The 15,494-nt window shown below is 66.7% G+C and overlaps 2 protein-coding genes across 4 annotated transcripts in view; both read left to right on the plus strand.

The window, feature by feature from the left end:
- The window catches only part of LOC144307278 (sodium/potassium-transporting ATPase subunit alpha-4), a 28,681-nt gene extending 26,205 nt beyond the window's left edge, over window positions 1–2,476 (plus strand). For all 3 annotated transcript variants that reach the window (XM_077886904.1, XM_077886900.1, XM_077886905.1), the window contains 2 exons: window positions 1,915–2,006; window positions 2,227–2,476. In XM_077886904.1, the coding sequence (XP_077743030.1) occupies window positions 1,915–1,968 (54 nt within the window). In that variant the 3' untranslated portion in view covers window positions 1,969–2,006; window positions 2,227–2,476. The remainder of the gene's footprint in view (window positions 1–1,914; window positions 2,007–2,226) is intronic.
- Window positions 2,477–5,171: 2,695 nt separating this feature from the next.
- On the plus strand, window positions 5,172–13,625 carry CASQ1 (calsequestrin 1). Its single transcript, XM_077886643.1, has 11 exons — window positions 5,172–5,763; window positions 7,258–7,342; window positions 8,275–8,375; window positions 8,728–8,839; window positions 9,130–9,203; window positions 9,477–9,607; window positions 10,650–10,695; window positions 11,055–11,109; window positions 11,271–11,371; window positions 12,023–12,097; window positions 13,027–13,625. The coding sequence occupies exons 1-11, from the start codon at window positions 5,503–5,505 to the stop codon at window positions 13,171–13,173; spliced, it is 1,188 nt and encodes a 395-aa protein (XP_077742769.1). The 5' UTR covers window positions 5,172–5,502; the 3' UTR covers window positions 13,174–13,625.
- The last annotated feature ends 1,869 nt before the right edge of the window (window positions 13,626–15,494 follow it).

Raw genomic sequence — 15,494 nt, forward strand, 5'->3', positions numbered from 1 at the left:
AAAGAAAGAAAGAAAGAAAGAAAGAAAGAAAGAAAGAAAGAAAGAAAGAAAGAAAGAAAGTTTTACGCCGTGCCGCCGGTCCCACCGCCCCCACCCACCCCACCCGCAGAGGCTGCCTACTAGTGACGTAGACCTTGTTCTTCCAGCTTTTGTCTGCTGCAAATGCACGCAGCGCGCTCACCTTTCCGCCCCTTGCAGTGTTTCGACACAGTGCTTTGTATACTGCAGGTGCTCCATTAATGTTTCGGAACAGACACTGGCGCTGCCCTTAGAGCCTGACCGGCCCAGTTTGGGTCTCAGCCCTACCGTGTGCGTAACCCGCCTGCGCCTCCGCGGTACCTGCCGAGCGTGCATCACACGGCCCGGGCAGGCCGCCGTGAGCGTGTGTAGGGAACGGTGCGCGCGTGGCTGAGCGCCAGCCGAGGTCTACGCGGGCCACCATGGCAGCTGCTGTCTGATGCAGGAAAGGTGTCAGGGTTCAACGCCGAGGGCCTAGAAAGAATTCTTAAGCGGTCCTTGGTGCCAAAGGGTGGTGCTATTACCAGGCGCGGGGACAGGACCCGCTGGCAGAAAGAGCTGCACGGGGTCGCGAGGAGTGAGCGCCCACTGGACACTTCCAGGCTGGGAGGGGTCCAGGGAGCGCGTCAGTCCCCCGGCAATTTGGCAGCAGGGTTCCCAGGACCTCGAGGGGGCATTTATGGCCGGCTAGCCATGAAACCCGACCCATGAGACCCTCCAGATATAGATCAGTGGGTCGTGTGCTTGGGGGATGAGCGTCAACACGCACCTCGGGGGCTGCAGATAGTTTCCAAAGGAATTTTTATATGTTCAAGTCGACTCCCAGGCCCCGGGGGTCGGGCTAGGATTGCCCTGTGGCCTTAGCAAGTGTCAACACCGAGGCAGCTGAGTCCCTAGGGGGAGGCCCCTCGGCCTGCGTCCAGGACGTGTCGGTGGGCTGCAGGCGGGAAGGAACCTTAATCTTGCGTCTGCTTCGTTCCCACGTCACATCCCGCCGCTGGGCTCTTGGCGTTCGGCTACCGAGACCGGGAAACTGAGTTGGTCATTTTATCCGGTGAATGTCGAGTTAAAGACTCAAGCAGTGGCAGATATTATCCCACTAAATGCAGCTTTCCCGTCCGGGTGGGACCACGTTTCCCTTGACCCTTGGAAAACTGAGTGTCTGGCGCGCGATGCGTTGTCAGGGTACAGGACTCCCTGGCTCTGGAAGCCTTGGGATAAAAAGGAGAATGCAAAATATCTCCTTATAATGTTTACATTGGTTCCGTGTTGAAATGATGATACTTTGGATAAACTGGGTTAAATAAAGATCTATTATTAGAATTAACTGCCCCTGTTTCTTCTTGCGTATTTTAATGTGGCCACTGGAAGACATCAAGCCTCGCAGGTGGCTCGCAGTGCATTGCTCGGGGCCGGCCCTGGTCCAGGCCACGTCCCTCTCACCCAAGGGGACAGACGTGGTTCCGACTGGGCCCCCCCCCAGAGTCTCTCTCCCTGGCCCCTCTTACGGGAGAGGTGCCGGGAGCAAAACGGTCCCCGTGTTTGCGATACAGACAAGTGTATGTTCTCCGCGGCGACACAGCCCCCACGTCTGGTCTCGGGTAGGCCCATGCTGCTCAGACTAGCCCCCCTTTGCGGGTGCGAAGCCCAGAGGCCCTGCAGGGCTTCGGGAGTGCCCTGACGGCTCCGCAGGAGCGGGGGACACCGCGTGCACCCCCGACAGGGCATTTGTCACCGTCTGTTATCACTGGTCGCTCAGTTTGTGTCTTGCCCCTCCCCCAGCAGGCTCTGACCTCCCCACAGGGGGCTCAACCCTGGGCGACAGGACACACTGGGGGCCGGCCGTCCTCGGCCGCTCTGGCCCCGGCCCCGCTGACCCGCGCTTGCTCCCCACAGGCTCCCCTGGTGGCTCTGCGCCATTCCCTACAGCGTTCTTATCTTTGTCTATGACGAAATCCGAAAACTCACCATCCGACGTCATCCTGGCGGTGAGGCTCCCGCCCCTGCTCTGAGCGCTCAGCAGCCCCCTCCAGCCTGTGCCTGCCGTTCCCTTCTCCCCCGAGCTGGCGCTGCCCCGGGCCCTGCCCTCCTGCCTTCCGTCCCGGGGAGCCCTGAGATCCCCCCACGCCACCCACCTACCTCACCCGCGCTCCCCGCCCGCCTCCCCTCTACCTTCCCCAGCTCACTGTGGTCTTCTCTCACCCACAGGCTGGCTGGAGAGAGAGACCTACTACTGAACTCAGCAGAGGAGCTGCCCGACACGGGGGCGCCCCAGGGTGGGGGGGGGTTGGGGTTCTGGGCTTGGCGCCTCGAGAGAGCATGGTGGGGGCAGAGATGCTAGGATGAATGACCTGGGATGAGAGGGGCCAGCAGCCCCGGGGCTGGCCTGGGGCCCTGGGGGCTCTGTCCTGCCAAACCGGTGGCCAGTCCCGACAGTAAATGTTTGCAACGGCCCTCCCCTGGCCGCCTGCGCGCGTCTGCTTTCCGGAGAGCGGGGCGACAGCACCAGGGTCCCCTCGATCTGCATGGGCCGTGTCTCCGGCCCTGGTGGAGGCTGGCAGGGGCTGGGAATCAAGCATCCCTGGCCCTCGAGGGCGAGCCCCCAACTTAAAGTCCGAAGACCTGAGGGGGAGGAGGAGGCGGGGGACGGCTCCCCGACCGGGCGGGCAGCGGGCTCCTCGTGGAACTTCGGGGCAGAACAGGCCACATTTCATCAGGTGGACGGTGCCCAGCGGGACCCGGGAAGCACCACCTGGTGAGGGGTCACCTGGGGCGGGGACGGTGGTCGCACCTGCTGCTGGCCATCCTGACCCCTCCCTTCACTCTGGATCCCCGAAGCCCTGACTTCCCAGGAAGTGTCCTGCCCCCCCCACCCCCCACCGCCCACAGAGTGCCAGACGGTCGAAGTCTTCGCCCGCCCACCGGAGGAAGGAGGAGCCCTGGGGCCTTCGCACCCCCCCACCCCCACCCCGGGGTGCCCCGCCTTCCTCTTCACCCATTTGCAAGCTGTTGCGTGGTGAGCGGGGCCACCTGGCCCTCTAGCTCAGGTCGCTGTCACGCCTCCTGGGGGGCTGTGCCCCAAGCGGGAGGAGCAGGGCCAGGTGGAAGGAACCTGCTGGAAATGGCAGACCGTCTGCACCCACAGGACACGCGTGCTGCCCTGGCCGTGGGACAAGCGCTTGCCACGCACACGACACGCAGGCTCCTAGCGCCCACCCTGGCTCACGGATGAGGGAACCGGGGTGCGGCTGATTCCCAGACCTACACCCTCAGCCCCCTGCGCCCAGGCCCACAGTGAGGGGGGTGAGGGCAGAGGCCAGAGGGAGGCTGCGGAGAGACGGGCCATTGTGAGGAGCAGCGTCCCCAGGGCGCTCCCACCTGTCGCCTGCCCTCCTGCAAAAGCAGGTCCCCTGGGGACAGGGGTCGTTCCCGCTGCTGACGAGGCTGAACCAGACCTGGAAGATGCAGAGGCCGGGCTGCGGGGACTGAGTGGGGACGGGGAGGCCGAGGGGCCAGCTCCTCGGGTTTCAGCAGCAGGAGCTTCGGGTGTCTGGTGGGTTAAAAATACAGAGGCCCCAACTCAGGGTCATTTGATACCGGCTGCTGGGGCCTATTAAGTCCAAGGGCCTGGAGGCAGGGGCCCGAGGGAAGGGGCTGAGGGGAGCAGGGAGAGGGGTGAGGGGCAGGCGGGAGGGCGCAGCTGCTGGGGAGCCCCGGGTGGGCCTGGGAGCCAAGGGCGGGGGCTGCAGGCCCAGGGCACCCCGTAGCCCCATCTCGCGGCCCGAGGGGTGCCGAGGGGAGGTCCCATATTCCAGGGTGGCCCCCTCCCCAGCGTGCAGCAGAAGCCGCCCGGTGCCATGGCCCTCAGGCTGGGGACCCACGGGCAGGGCAGGTCGGGGGCTCCCCGGTGAGACCCAGGAGATGGGTTCCGGGGTGGCTGGAGCTCCCAGCAGCCCTGCTCAGGCCAGCCCCGGCCTCCCTCGCTCCAGCACAGCTGTCTCTCTTGGACGCACTCCTGCCACATGCTTGAGATTTTCTGTGGCCTTCCCCGCTTAGCTGTGCAAGGCCCACCCCACAGGACGGGGGATGTTCCTCCTCTAACACAAGTCCATGCCCCTGTCTGGGCGCAAAACAAACCCTGTGTCTCCAAAATCAGAGACACCTCAGGGTGGGGATGGAGGGCTTTGATCTATCCTCTTCCACAGGCTCCCTCATGCCTCAGTTTACCTGTCCAGGGAAGAGCCCCTGGGGGGGCCACAAGGTACCCAGAGCAGAACTGGTCCACAGCCCTCACCCTCAGGATGGGATGCGAGAGGTCAGAGTCCCTCCTGCCACGTCGCCTTGGCCCTGGAGGGCACAGGGGAGGGGAAATCGTGGCCGTGGGCAGGCCCACCTCTCCAGGCTGCCCTGGGGTTGACTCGCCCCTGGCCTTGCCGCCTGACGTCTTTGCAAGGACGCCCTGTGGCTTCTCTCCCTCCCTGAGACCATCCAGGCCCGGGGACCCCCCTCCCACTGGGCCCTGGAGAACCAAGTCGCGGGATGCAGCCCCCTCCCTGCCTGGGGCCTCCGCCCACAGAAACCCTAAATCACAGCCCCGCAGGGTGGCCGTGGCCGCTCCTGAGTGGGAGGGAGGCACAGGAAACCGCTGGGCCCGAGCCAGGTGGCCAGTGCTGGACGCGGCTCCATCTTTTACTGGGGGATGACCTCATCCTTGGTCCTGGTTCTCTGCGGGGCAGCGTGGGGGTCTCCCCTGCAGCCGGGGCGCTCTCTACTGCCCTGGCCTCCCAGGATCAAAGAAACAGACTGCGCCCAGAGGACATCCCCAGGTTTGAGGCCCAGAGGCCATCTGCCATCCGTGTCCCCGTTGTCCTGACCCAGAAGGCCTCCTCTGCACCCCTGCTCCTTGGGTCTGAGTACCCTTGCCCTCCGGGGACGCACCTCCCCTCCCCCAGCCCAGCTCATTTACCTCCGACTCATCTGGTCTTATTTTTAGCTCAGGCTTTTTCCTTTCTTAATATGGAGATGAGCTTTTAGGGCGGCGTGGAGAGCCTGCTGAGGAGCCCTGGCCGTCGGGGAAGGCGGAGGGGAGGGGCGCGGGAGCCTGGGGGCGAGGCCAGGAGGTGGGACATCGGGGCCTGCGGAGCTGTCCTGGCCTCAGAAGGTTATCCTGTCGCCTGCCAACCGCAGAGACATATTTAGATGGAGCCAGGCGGGGGCCGGTGGTGCCAGTTTGGGGCCTGCGGCTCCGGTTCCCTCCCCGCCCCCTGCTCCCATCCCTCCTCCTGACCCTTTCACTCTTGGCTCTGTCAGCGGCCTGTCCGGGACCCAGCAGTGTCCTCTGTCCACTGCCCTGGGCCGCTCCCCATCCCGCCCCCACGGCAAGCCCCTAACTCAGGGCTTAGGACCCAGGGCCCGGCCGCGACCCTCCTCTGGACCAGGACCCCCGACCCTGAGCCCGCCACCTCCCTGCGCGCTGCAGACAGGATGGGGGCCAGAGCCGCGCCCAGCCTGCCGCTGGCACTGCTGCTGCTGCTGGTGCTTGGGCCGCCCAGGCTGGGGGTGCAGGGGGAGGAAGGGCTGGAGTTCCCCGAGTACGACGGCGTGGACCGTGTGGTCAACGTCAACGCGAAGAACTACAAGAACGTGTTCAAGAAGTACGAGGTGCTGGCGCTGCTGTACCACGAGCCCCCCGAGGATGACAAGGCCTCGCAGAGACAGTTCGAGATGGAAGAGCTGATCCTGGAGGTGAGCGGTGGGGTCGCAGGCACACAGGTCCCCCCACCCCCGGCAGCCCCCGCCTGAGGCTGCATGCACACGTGGAGGGGCTGTGCAGGGGGGCCTGGGGGCGACTGGCCTGGGGCCCGAAGCTCCACTGCAGGGAGGCACGGTCAGGAGGGAGGGACTGCAGGCCCGCGGCCTCCGTGCTACAGGAGGCGGCTAGCACCCAGGCGTCCATGGAAGGGGAGCACCAGGAGGAAGAGAGAGGAGGGGGAGGAGCTGCACACAGCGCCCCATCTACCTTCCCCTCCCTGCACCCCACCCCCACCTGCCCCCCAAGAAGATGCAAACGCACGAATTTTAAATGCTCCTGACATCTTATTTGCGAGGCATCTGTTTCTGCTGAAGGTGTAAGGGAGACCAGCGTGGCTCCCGCTCTCCCCCATTCCCCATCGGTCCCTCCCGGGTCGGGCTGGACACCCCGATTGGAGAATTCCTGCGATTGGAGGAGGCTTCAGCACGCCCTCCCCAGCTTCTCTTTGCGGGAAGGTTCTCCTGGCCCCCAAGTGGACTTAGAAGGAGAGAAGCAGCCCATGGGGGGGATGCCCGGAGCCGGGCCCCCACCTCTCTAGCCCCAGGCCGCCAGCCTCCTGTCCCAAGCTCTGCAGCCCTTCTGCGTCCCTGCAGGACAGCGGGGCAGGACCACGGGCCGTTCCCGCGTGCCCCTGCGGCTGCTGGGACCTGCCATCTGATGTGCGTGGAGTATTTTTATCCTGAGTGCTCAGCATCTCGGGCCATCCACCTGCCAACAGCCTCCCTTCCCCGTCCTCCCGAGAATCCAGGCGCCCGGCTCTGGCAGGCGGGGAAAGCCGCAAGGCCACGCAGTGGCCCAGGGTCCTGCTGGGAGGCGGGCACCAAGAGCAGAGACCAGCACGGCCTGCGTAAAGGCGGGCTGCAGTGAAGAGGGGAAGGGGGCGAAGGGGGGCCCGCCGTGTCTCCTCTAGTGCCTCCTGGGGTCCCCGTCTCTGAAGGTGACAAGCGGAGGCCACGGGGACCTCAGACTCAGCTCTCTGGCTTTCCCCACTCCTCATGACATGGCCAGACCCCCCCGCACACACCCCTGCCCAGTGGGGGTCACTCGGAAGAACCCCAGGGACTTCTGACGTCGCCCCACACTGCATGGCCTTTACCCAGGATGGAGGGCAGGGCTCAGCCCCAGAGCAGGAAGGGCCTCCATCACTCTGAAGCCAGACCCCTCAGCATCCCTAGGCCCCCGGGGGTGTCACGTGTGCCCTTACGGTGCAACCCCAGAAGCACAGCGTCCAGGAGCAATAGACGGCCAGCGGTCAAGATTGAGCTGCAGACCCAAGGGTGGGCCTGCAGGGAAGGTGGAGCTCCCAGAGCCCCGTGCAGCGCCGAGGTCAAGTCCTCACTCCCCACATCCCAAATGACCCCACCTGAAGCATGACATGGGAACGGGGGGCAAGACCCCTGGAGCTGACTTGAACATGTTCCCTCCAGTTAGCGGCCCAAGTCCTCGAAGACAAGGGCGTTGGCTTTGGGCTGGTGGACTCTGAGAAGGACGCAGCTGTGGCCAAGAAACTAGGTAAGGGGGTGTGTGTGGGACCTGGGGGGCCGGGTGGTGTGGGACCCAGGAGTGTGGGTGGTGTGGGACCAGGAGGACGGGTGGTGTGGGACCTGGGCGGCCAGGTGGCGTAGACCCGGGAGGGTGGGTGGCATGGACCCGAGAGGGCAGGCGGTATGGACCCAAGAGGGTGGGTGGTGTGGACCCGGGAGGATAGTTGATGTGGACCCAGGAGGACGGGTGGTTTGGGACCTGGGAGGCCAGGTGGTGTTGACCTGGGAGGGCAGGTGGTGTGGACCCGGGAGGACGGGTGGTGTGGATCCAGGGGGGGCTGGGTGGTGTGGACCCGGGAGGGCGGGCGGTGTGGGACTGCCGGGGCCCAGGCGCATAGGTGTTGGAGGGGGCGGCCTGGGCCAGGGGTTAGGAGCTGTCCTTGCACAGGCCTGGGCCCAGGGCCTCACCCCAGGGGCAGAGACACTGACTGGGGAGGGGCCCGGCCCGTCTGCCCTCCTCAGACACCTGGGCTCTAATCCCAAAGTGGGGGCAGCCTTCCTCACACTTCCCTGGAAAGCAGGCGGGAGGGGGGGGCGGTGGGGGGGACAGGCCGGGGGCAGAGCCCTGGTCAGGGCACCGCGGCAGCCACCAGGGAGCAGCACAGGCCCGAGGTGGCGGACCGGGCTGGGGAAGGCGGGCATCGGGGCAGTCACAGCCGTGGGACAGTGCCCGGGGGCTGGGGGGGTGCCCGCCTGTCGTAGGGGAAGCAGACATGGGGGGCGTGTGGCCGGACTCTGGATCCCCCCATGTCCCCCCACACCCGCCTGCTCCAGGGGTGCTGAGGCCGCAGGCGCAGACCCCAGGCTGTGGGGGGATGCGTCATGCGCGGGGAGGGGGCGGGGGGAGGCCGGGGCCTGGAGCCGTGGGCAGCCGGCCCCCACCCACCCCGTGTCCCCCAGGGCTCACGGAGGAGGACAGCATCTACGTGTTCAAGGGGGACGAAGTCATTGAGTACGACGGCGAGTTCTCTGCTGACACCCTGGTGGAGTTCCTGCTCGACGTGAGGATCCGCCTGCCCCGCCGGCCCTGCTTCAGCCCCCCACACCCGGCCCCACCCGGCCCCCGCTTCTGTGCACGTGCACGCACACGAGCACACATGAGCATGCACATGCAAGCACACACGAGCGCACAAACATGCACACGCAAGCACACACATGAGCACACATGAGCACACAGGAGCATACACATGAGCACACAAATGAACACGCACATAAGCACACGAGCATGCACACAGGTGCACATGCATCACATACGTGCACACACACGCGCACGCAGCCCACGACCCCCCCACCCCCTTGCTCCCCTCCTCATGCCCCCCACTCCCCTCGCTCCCCTCCTTACTGCCCCCCCAGGTCCTGGAGGACCCCGTGGAATTGATCGAAGGCGAACGAGAGCTGCAGGCATTCGAGAACATCGAGGACGAGATCAAACTCATTGGCTACTTCAAGAACAAGGATTCAGAGCGTGGGTAACCCCTGATGCCTGAGGCCCTCCTGGGACCCCCATTTTACCCGTCTCCTAAACCCCCTCCACCCGCGTGTCTACACCCAACCCCCCGCCCGCTCCGACCTCTCTGCACTTGGGGCTCCCAGTCGGGCACCCCCCTGCACCCGACCTCCCCCACTGACTTTCAGCTGTTCCCAGAGGACTAGGGGGTGGGCCTCAGCACGAACCCACCCAGACGCGGGGGGGGGGCGGGGGGGGGCCACCGGGAGACTGGCTCCCCAGACACCGACCCAGAGTTTCTCCCTCAGATTACAAGGCCTTCGAGGACGCGGCGGAGGAGTTTCACCCCTACATCCCCTTCTTCGCCACTTTCGACAGCAAGGTTCACGTCCCCGTGGCCGGAGGGGCGCCCCACTCCCTGCAGCCGCCCCGACCTCGCCCCCGGGGCCCCGGGAACCTGGCCCCTTGCTACCCGGGACGCTCCCCACCGGCACCGCCACCCTCACCCAGATTTTACTCAGCCCACCCCTCGTCCAGCCCAGGCCCGGGGAAGTCAAGGCAGTGGCCAGGCCAGCTCGTCCCACCCCCTTCCTGAGGCGCGTGCCCCGGGAAGCCGCCTGTCCCCTGACCCTCGCCCCTGCCTCCTCCCCCAAAGGTGGCGAAGAAGCTGACGCTGAAGCTGAATGAGATCGACTTCTACGAGGCCTTCATGGAAGAGCCTGTGACCATCCCCGACAAGCCCAACAGCGAGGAGGAGATCGTCAGCTTCGTGGAGGAGCACAGGAGGTGGGCACGGGGCAGCTCCTCCTCCGGGGCAGGGGCAGGTGGGGGGCGGCCTGGAGCTCGTCTCCCTCTCCCTGCGCCCGTCTTCCGGGTGCCCGCGCTCCCTCCCACGCCGCCAGGCCCCACAGCGTGGCCCACCCTGCTCCCTGACCCCGACTGGTGTTCACGGCCTGCCGTCTGCCAGGAACCCCGACGGCCATCCTCCTCCGTTATCAGTTAGTTTTTAAAGATTTTATTTATTTGACAGAGAGAGAGAGGGAGAGAGAGAGGGAGGCAGGGCGAGCACGGGGAGGGGCAGGGGGAGAGGGAGCAGCAGGCTCCTGCTGGGCAGGGGCCCGAAGCCGGACTCAATCCCAGGACGTGGTTCTCAGCACAGGGGGCAGGGCGGCCGGGGTGGGGGCGGGTTTTGCCCTCCAGGGGTCACGGTGCATTTTCGCTGGAGGAGGGAACTCCTGGGGGGCAGTGAGGAGGTTTCGCTGGAGGAGAAGCGGGGGGTGCTGGTAACGACCTCCAGGGCACACGGTCACCCCCTGCACCCCCCGGGCCCCGAGGACGCTCCAGCCCCGAAGGTCAGTGGTGCCGAGGCTGAGCCCCCCGCCCCCCACCCGCACCCACAGGACCCCTTCCCTCCTGGCACTCCCCACCGGGAACGTGCACAGCTCCGCACGTGCACAGGACGCCAGCAGCCTGACCCCCCGCCCCCAGATTAGGGACCCCCCCGGCCCGGCAGGGTCTACGTCCAGGGCGCCCGGTACGTGCCTAACACGCCTCAGACTCAGCTGAACCACAACAACGCGTGAAGGCCCCGACGCCCCGTTCCCGCCTTTCTCCCAAAGACCTTCTTCTCTTCCAGGCCATGGGCCTGGCTGCTGCGCCCCCACCTGGGCCCGGAGCCCAGCGCTCAGACTCTGCCAGATGCTCTGCTCTGGGCTACGAGCCGTCTGTGCCCCAGGCTTGACCCAGAGGCAGCCAGCGTCATGCGGAACACTCTGGAAGGGGGGGCATCCTTCTCTCTTGCCCACTGAGCAGTGACCGTCTCTTCTAGGTCCACCCTGAGGAAGCTGAAGCCCGAGAGCATGTATGAGACCTGGGTGAGTGTCCCCCCCACCCCAGGATGGGGCTGGGCCCCAGGGGGAGGGACGCAGGTGGCTGAAAACCCAAGTTCTGGAAGCTTCCGGCCCTGCCGCGGCCTGCGCCTCGTTGGTAGGAGCCGCCGCGCACCAGCCGAGTTTGCAGGGCGGTGTCCTGGGGATTGGGAGACACACAGGCTGACACGGCGACGGGGGGACGTGGGGCGGAGGGGTCTGCTCGGCGGGCGCGGGGCCTGGAGGGCAAGCGGTGCCGCCAGAACCCACCTGACCCGGAAGCCGCAGCTCCACGACGTCCAGGCCCGAGGGAGCCAGGGGCGCCCCCTCCTCCGGGCGCACAGCTAAGCCCCCTCCCCTCCCAGGAGGACGACATGGACGGGATTCACATCGTGGCCTTCGCCGAGGAGGCCGATCCCGGTGAGGGAGGAAGCTCGACTGGAGCGGTGCGGGCGGGAGGGGAGCCCGGGCTGGTCAGGGCGCCGCATGGGGGGGCTCCCGGGAGCGCAGCGGCCCGGGTGGCAGGAGGCGGAGGCAGGGCTCCTGCCCCCCGACCACCCAACACTCGGGTTCCCCCCAAGACGGCTTCGAGTTCCTGGAGACGCTCAAGGCCGTGGCCCAGGATAACACGGACAACCCGGACCTCAGCATCATCTGGATCGACCCTGACGACTTCCCCCTGGTAAGAGGCCCGAACGGGGCCCTGAGCGGGCGTCGTCCTGCCCCGACGCCCGGCCCGGGGGCGCGGGAGGTCACGGCGGGTCCTCAGGGGCACTGAGGGCGCGAAAGGCAGCCCGAGGTGGGGAGACAGGACGGCAGGTCAACCGCAGGGAGCCTAACACACGACGCCCAGAGCGGAGGCCCGGCAGGCGCTCCCCCCAGCCCCAACCGGCAGCGCTGCGGGGGGCAGACCAGACGGGCGGGCCCTGCAGGTGGGTGCACGCGGAGCGCCGAGTCCCAGGGGACAGCTCGGTCCCCGCCGGAGCCCGACCCCCAGCACACACGCGGCAGGAGCGAGTGATCTGCTGCCCGAGTGGCCCTGATCGCCGCGCACAGAGGCCTCAGTTCAGGGGCGCCCGGCTGAGCGGCCCCGAGGTGACCTGGTGGCGCCGCGGCGGGACCAGGCCCAGAACACGGGCTCCGGCCCAGCCTTCCTCAGGGGAGGGGCCAGCGTCTGCACTGCCCTGCCGCTGCTGGCCTCTCGCCCTTCCCTGCAGGCCCTACAGCTGGACCTGCACCCTATCGGCCCAGGGCTCACGGGGACGCCCCTGTGCCAGCCGCCCGCACCCGCTCCCCCTGCACCCCCTCACGGCGCCCTGTGGTCTCTCCCCAGCTGGTGCCATACTGGGAGAAGACGTTCGACATCGACCTGTCGGCCCCACAAATAGGAGTGGTCAACGTCACGGACGTGAGTCCCCTTCCCGCCCCGCTGGCCTCCACCCCTGCTTCCCTGCTCTGTGGACCCCCCAGGAGTCAGACACGCCGTCTCAGGGCTGGACGGACGCACTCAGGCTCTGAACATGCGCCCCGTCCTGCAGGGCCGGTCCCCAGACTCCCCACCTGGAGTCACCACCCCCGCCCCCCCGGCACTCGCAGAGCCCCCTGGGCATCGAGGACGTGACTGCCATGTGGCTCATCTCGGGTCTACATATGGGGCGCGTCTGCCTCTCCAGCGGACGTTGAGCTTTTGGAGGGCAGAACTCTCACCCACACGTGGCAGGTGTTCAGCTGTGGTTTTGTGGCGACAAAACGAACGGGCTGTGTACGGTCTTTGCGTCCCCCCAGCTCCCGGTGTGACTGGGGAGGCAGGTGCTGTGTTGACGACACGGCCAGCTCTTATAGACACGACCACGAGGAGACCAATAAAGTGCTAGGAGGCCACAGAAATCAAAGCCACTTCCGCTGGAGAGAGGCTTGGGGGGGGTCATTTGGTGTGGCGACCGCACAGCCTGCGGGGCACGCCACGTGCACACGCAAGGCCTTTCCAAACCGACGCAAGAGGCAGAGCTAAGTAAGGTCACAAGTAGGAGAAGGACTGTGAAGTTCTGGAAAAGGCAAGTCGTGTTTACGGCCTGCGAGGCTCGAGGGTTCTGTAGAAGGTGCTGGAACAGCAGGTGATGAAGCGCTGACGGGCACCAGGCCTCACTCTCCCCGCCGAGGGCCCCCCGCCGGCCCATGCCGGAGGCCTGTTAGGGAGGCCGAGGACGGAGGCCGCCCAGTCAACCTGGCCGGTGCCGCGCAAGAGGGGAAGGACGGCGGGGGCCCCGTGAGCCGGGGGACCGGGCTCCTAGGACCCGGGTCGGGCTCACCCGGTCCCCTGCGTGCGCCCCGCCCCAGGCCGACAGCGTGTGGATGGAGATGGACGACGAGGAGGACCTGCCTTCTGCCGAGGAGCTGGAGGACTGGCTGGAGGACGTGCTGGCGGGCGAGATCAACACGGAGGACGACGACGAGGAGGAGGACGACGACGATGACGATGACTAGCGGCTGTGGCCGCCCTCTCTCTGCCCGCCCGCCCGCTGCTCTCCTGTGCTCCCCCCTCCCTGCCCCTCCCTGGGCTCCTCCAGGGACCCTGGGTCACCCTCCATCTGTATCGGGCCCGCTGACCTGACCCCGACTGTCACCTGACAGGGACAGGACCCCCTGTCCCTCCACACGCCCGCCCAGCCGCCTCACTGACTGTCCCCTGTCCCCTGTCCCTCGGTGGCCCCATCCCACGACGGATTCCCCCACCGGTCCGTGTGCTCTCCCTCGTGACCCTCCTCTCCTCCGTTCCCCCCACCTGCACACACTCTTCCCCACACCCCCAAATCCTCCGTCCTTCCGGCCAGGAGGGAGGGCGGGCCCCGCGTCCCGGGCCACCTCGCGGCAATCTCTTGTTAATGTATTTGGGTCAGATATTGAGAGGCCTCAATAAAGGATCTGGGGCAGCATGAGCAGGTGTCTGCTGAGAGGTGTCACCCCGCGGCAGGAGGGGGGCAGCCAGAGGATGAGGACGGGGGAGGGGGGCGGGGGGGCGGGCGCTGCGATCCGAGCAGGATGGGTGCCTCCCTCCAGACCATCGTCCCCAGAGGAGAGTGGATGACTTATCTCCGGCCAGGCACCAAGCTTCCCCACCCCCCCAACACAAGATGTTTGTGTGGCACCCCGGGAGGCTCTGGGAATGCCGGGCTGGAAGTGAGGACAGGCCGGAGCACATGGAAGCCCACCACAGACTGATCCTGCGCTGCTGGATCGCACCCTCCCTGCAGCTCTTCTCTGAACGTCAAGACTCAGCCCCAGTGACACTTCCTTGGTGAGGGCTTCCCAGAGGCGGCGCCCGCTGCAGCCCCCTCATCTGGGGTCTCCCCCTTGGTGACCCCCTCCATCTGTGGCTACGTGTCTGTCCCCCCGCACTGGACCGTGGGCCCCTTGAAGGCAGGAGCCCAGGCTTCTCCTCTGCGCCCACCAAGGGCGGCCCCCACCGCGTCTGCTAGCAGAAGGCGCCAGTGAACAGAAGGGCTCAGGAGGGAGCGGCCACCACGCAGCGGGCTCCGAAGGCTCCAAGGAGTGAGCCCTTGCTAGGCCCTCCCTCCGTGAAGAGTGGGGGCTGACGGGGCAGAGGAGGCAGGGAAGGGGCCTGCCCGTCAGTGGAGAGCATCAGAAGCACCTGCAGGATGTGGGTGTCATACTGGGGGCACAGAAGAGATGAGCGGGACAAGAGGAGACCCGCAAGTGGGCCCCACGAGGATGGGCGGGCGTCACGGGGTGTGTGGAGCTTGGGTCTCGTCCTGGGAGCCAGGAGGAAGGGCACTGATGGGCAGGTGGGCAGAGGGAGGGAAGGGGGCCCCTGGCCCTCACGGCCAGAGGCCACCAGTAGGGCCCGCCCTGCAGAGGAGGCACAGAGTTCTGTCCACGCGGCCCCCCACCCTGCCCCCGGGCCTGGGCGGCTGAGGTTCTGGGCAGGAAGGCTCCCTACGGCCCCCAGCACAGCCCAGGCTGGCGTCCGGGTAAGGGAGTGGGACGCCGTCGGGGGGTGGGGGGTGGGGGGGGACCAAGGCACTGATTGCCCAGAATTCACAGACGTGACAGTTACGGGCCAGGTACAGAGGTGCCGCTGAGACTACAGGACGGCTAAGTTCAGGAGCCACGTCACTGTCCTGGACAAACCCAGGAAGCGCCCCTGGAGGGGGCGGAGGGCTCCTGCCACCATTCAGTCCTGCGTCTAATACGCCGAGTGGGCCCTGGGCCAACCATAGGCAGCCGGCAGCCCCCACAGCTCAGGGCAGGGCCCCTGCCCATCTGCTGCTGGGTCCCGAGCACCCATCTGCGCCACTCCTGACACTCAGGATTTCTGCGTCTGGGGAGAGCCCTGCATGGGGGGGGGGGGGGGCAGCAGCATGTGCACCCTCCTGGTGAGGGCGCTGGGCGTTGGGGGCATACCCTGTCCCCCGGGAGGGGCAGAGCCAGTGCAAAGCCCCAGCCCCTGTACAGGCGTCCCTTTGGGTCTCTGGGTCTCACTGATGGCTCAGAGAAATGGCTTGCGGTCCCAGGACACAGCGCAGGAGACACACAGCCAGGGCACGGGGACGCCCTGCTAGCAGAGGGTGGTGATGGGGGGCAGGGAGGAGGCAGGAGGCCTGTAGACCAGGACGGGGGGCTCCCCAGCTGGAGGTGGCACAGGCCTCTTCCCAGGGCCCCACGGCCGGAGTTGAGGCAACAGCCCTCCGGCTGCAGGTGGGGCGCAGACTGCTGCCCCCCGCCCCCCGTGTTCCTTCCCTGTTTCAGTGTGGCCGAGACTGGGAGGAAAGTCCCCGAGGCGGAGA

Source organism: Canis aureus, chromosome 38 (genome assembly GCF_053574225.1).
Source record: "Canis aureus isolate CA01 chromosome 38, VMU_Caureus_v.1.0, whole genome shotgun sequence".
In the NCBI taxonomy this organism is placed as follows: Eukaryota; Metazoa; Chordata; class Mammalia; order Carnivora; family Canidae; genus Canis; species Canis aureus.

Coding starts and splice junctions, on each gene's coding strand:
- CASQ1 (XM_077886643.1), top strand. CDS start 5,503: ATGGGGGCCAGAGCCGCGCCCAGCCTGCCGCTGGCACTGCTGCTGCTG. Junction 9,608..10,649: donor TTCGTGGAGGAGCACAGGAG/GTGGGCACGGGG, acceptor CGTCTCTTCTAG/GTCCACCCTGAGGAAGCTGA. Junction 11,372..12,022: donor ACCCTGACGACTTCCCCCTG/GTAAGAGGCCCG, acceptor GTCTCTCCCCAG/CTGGTGCCATACTGGGAGAA.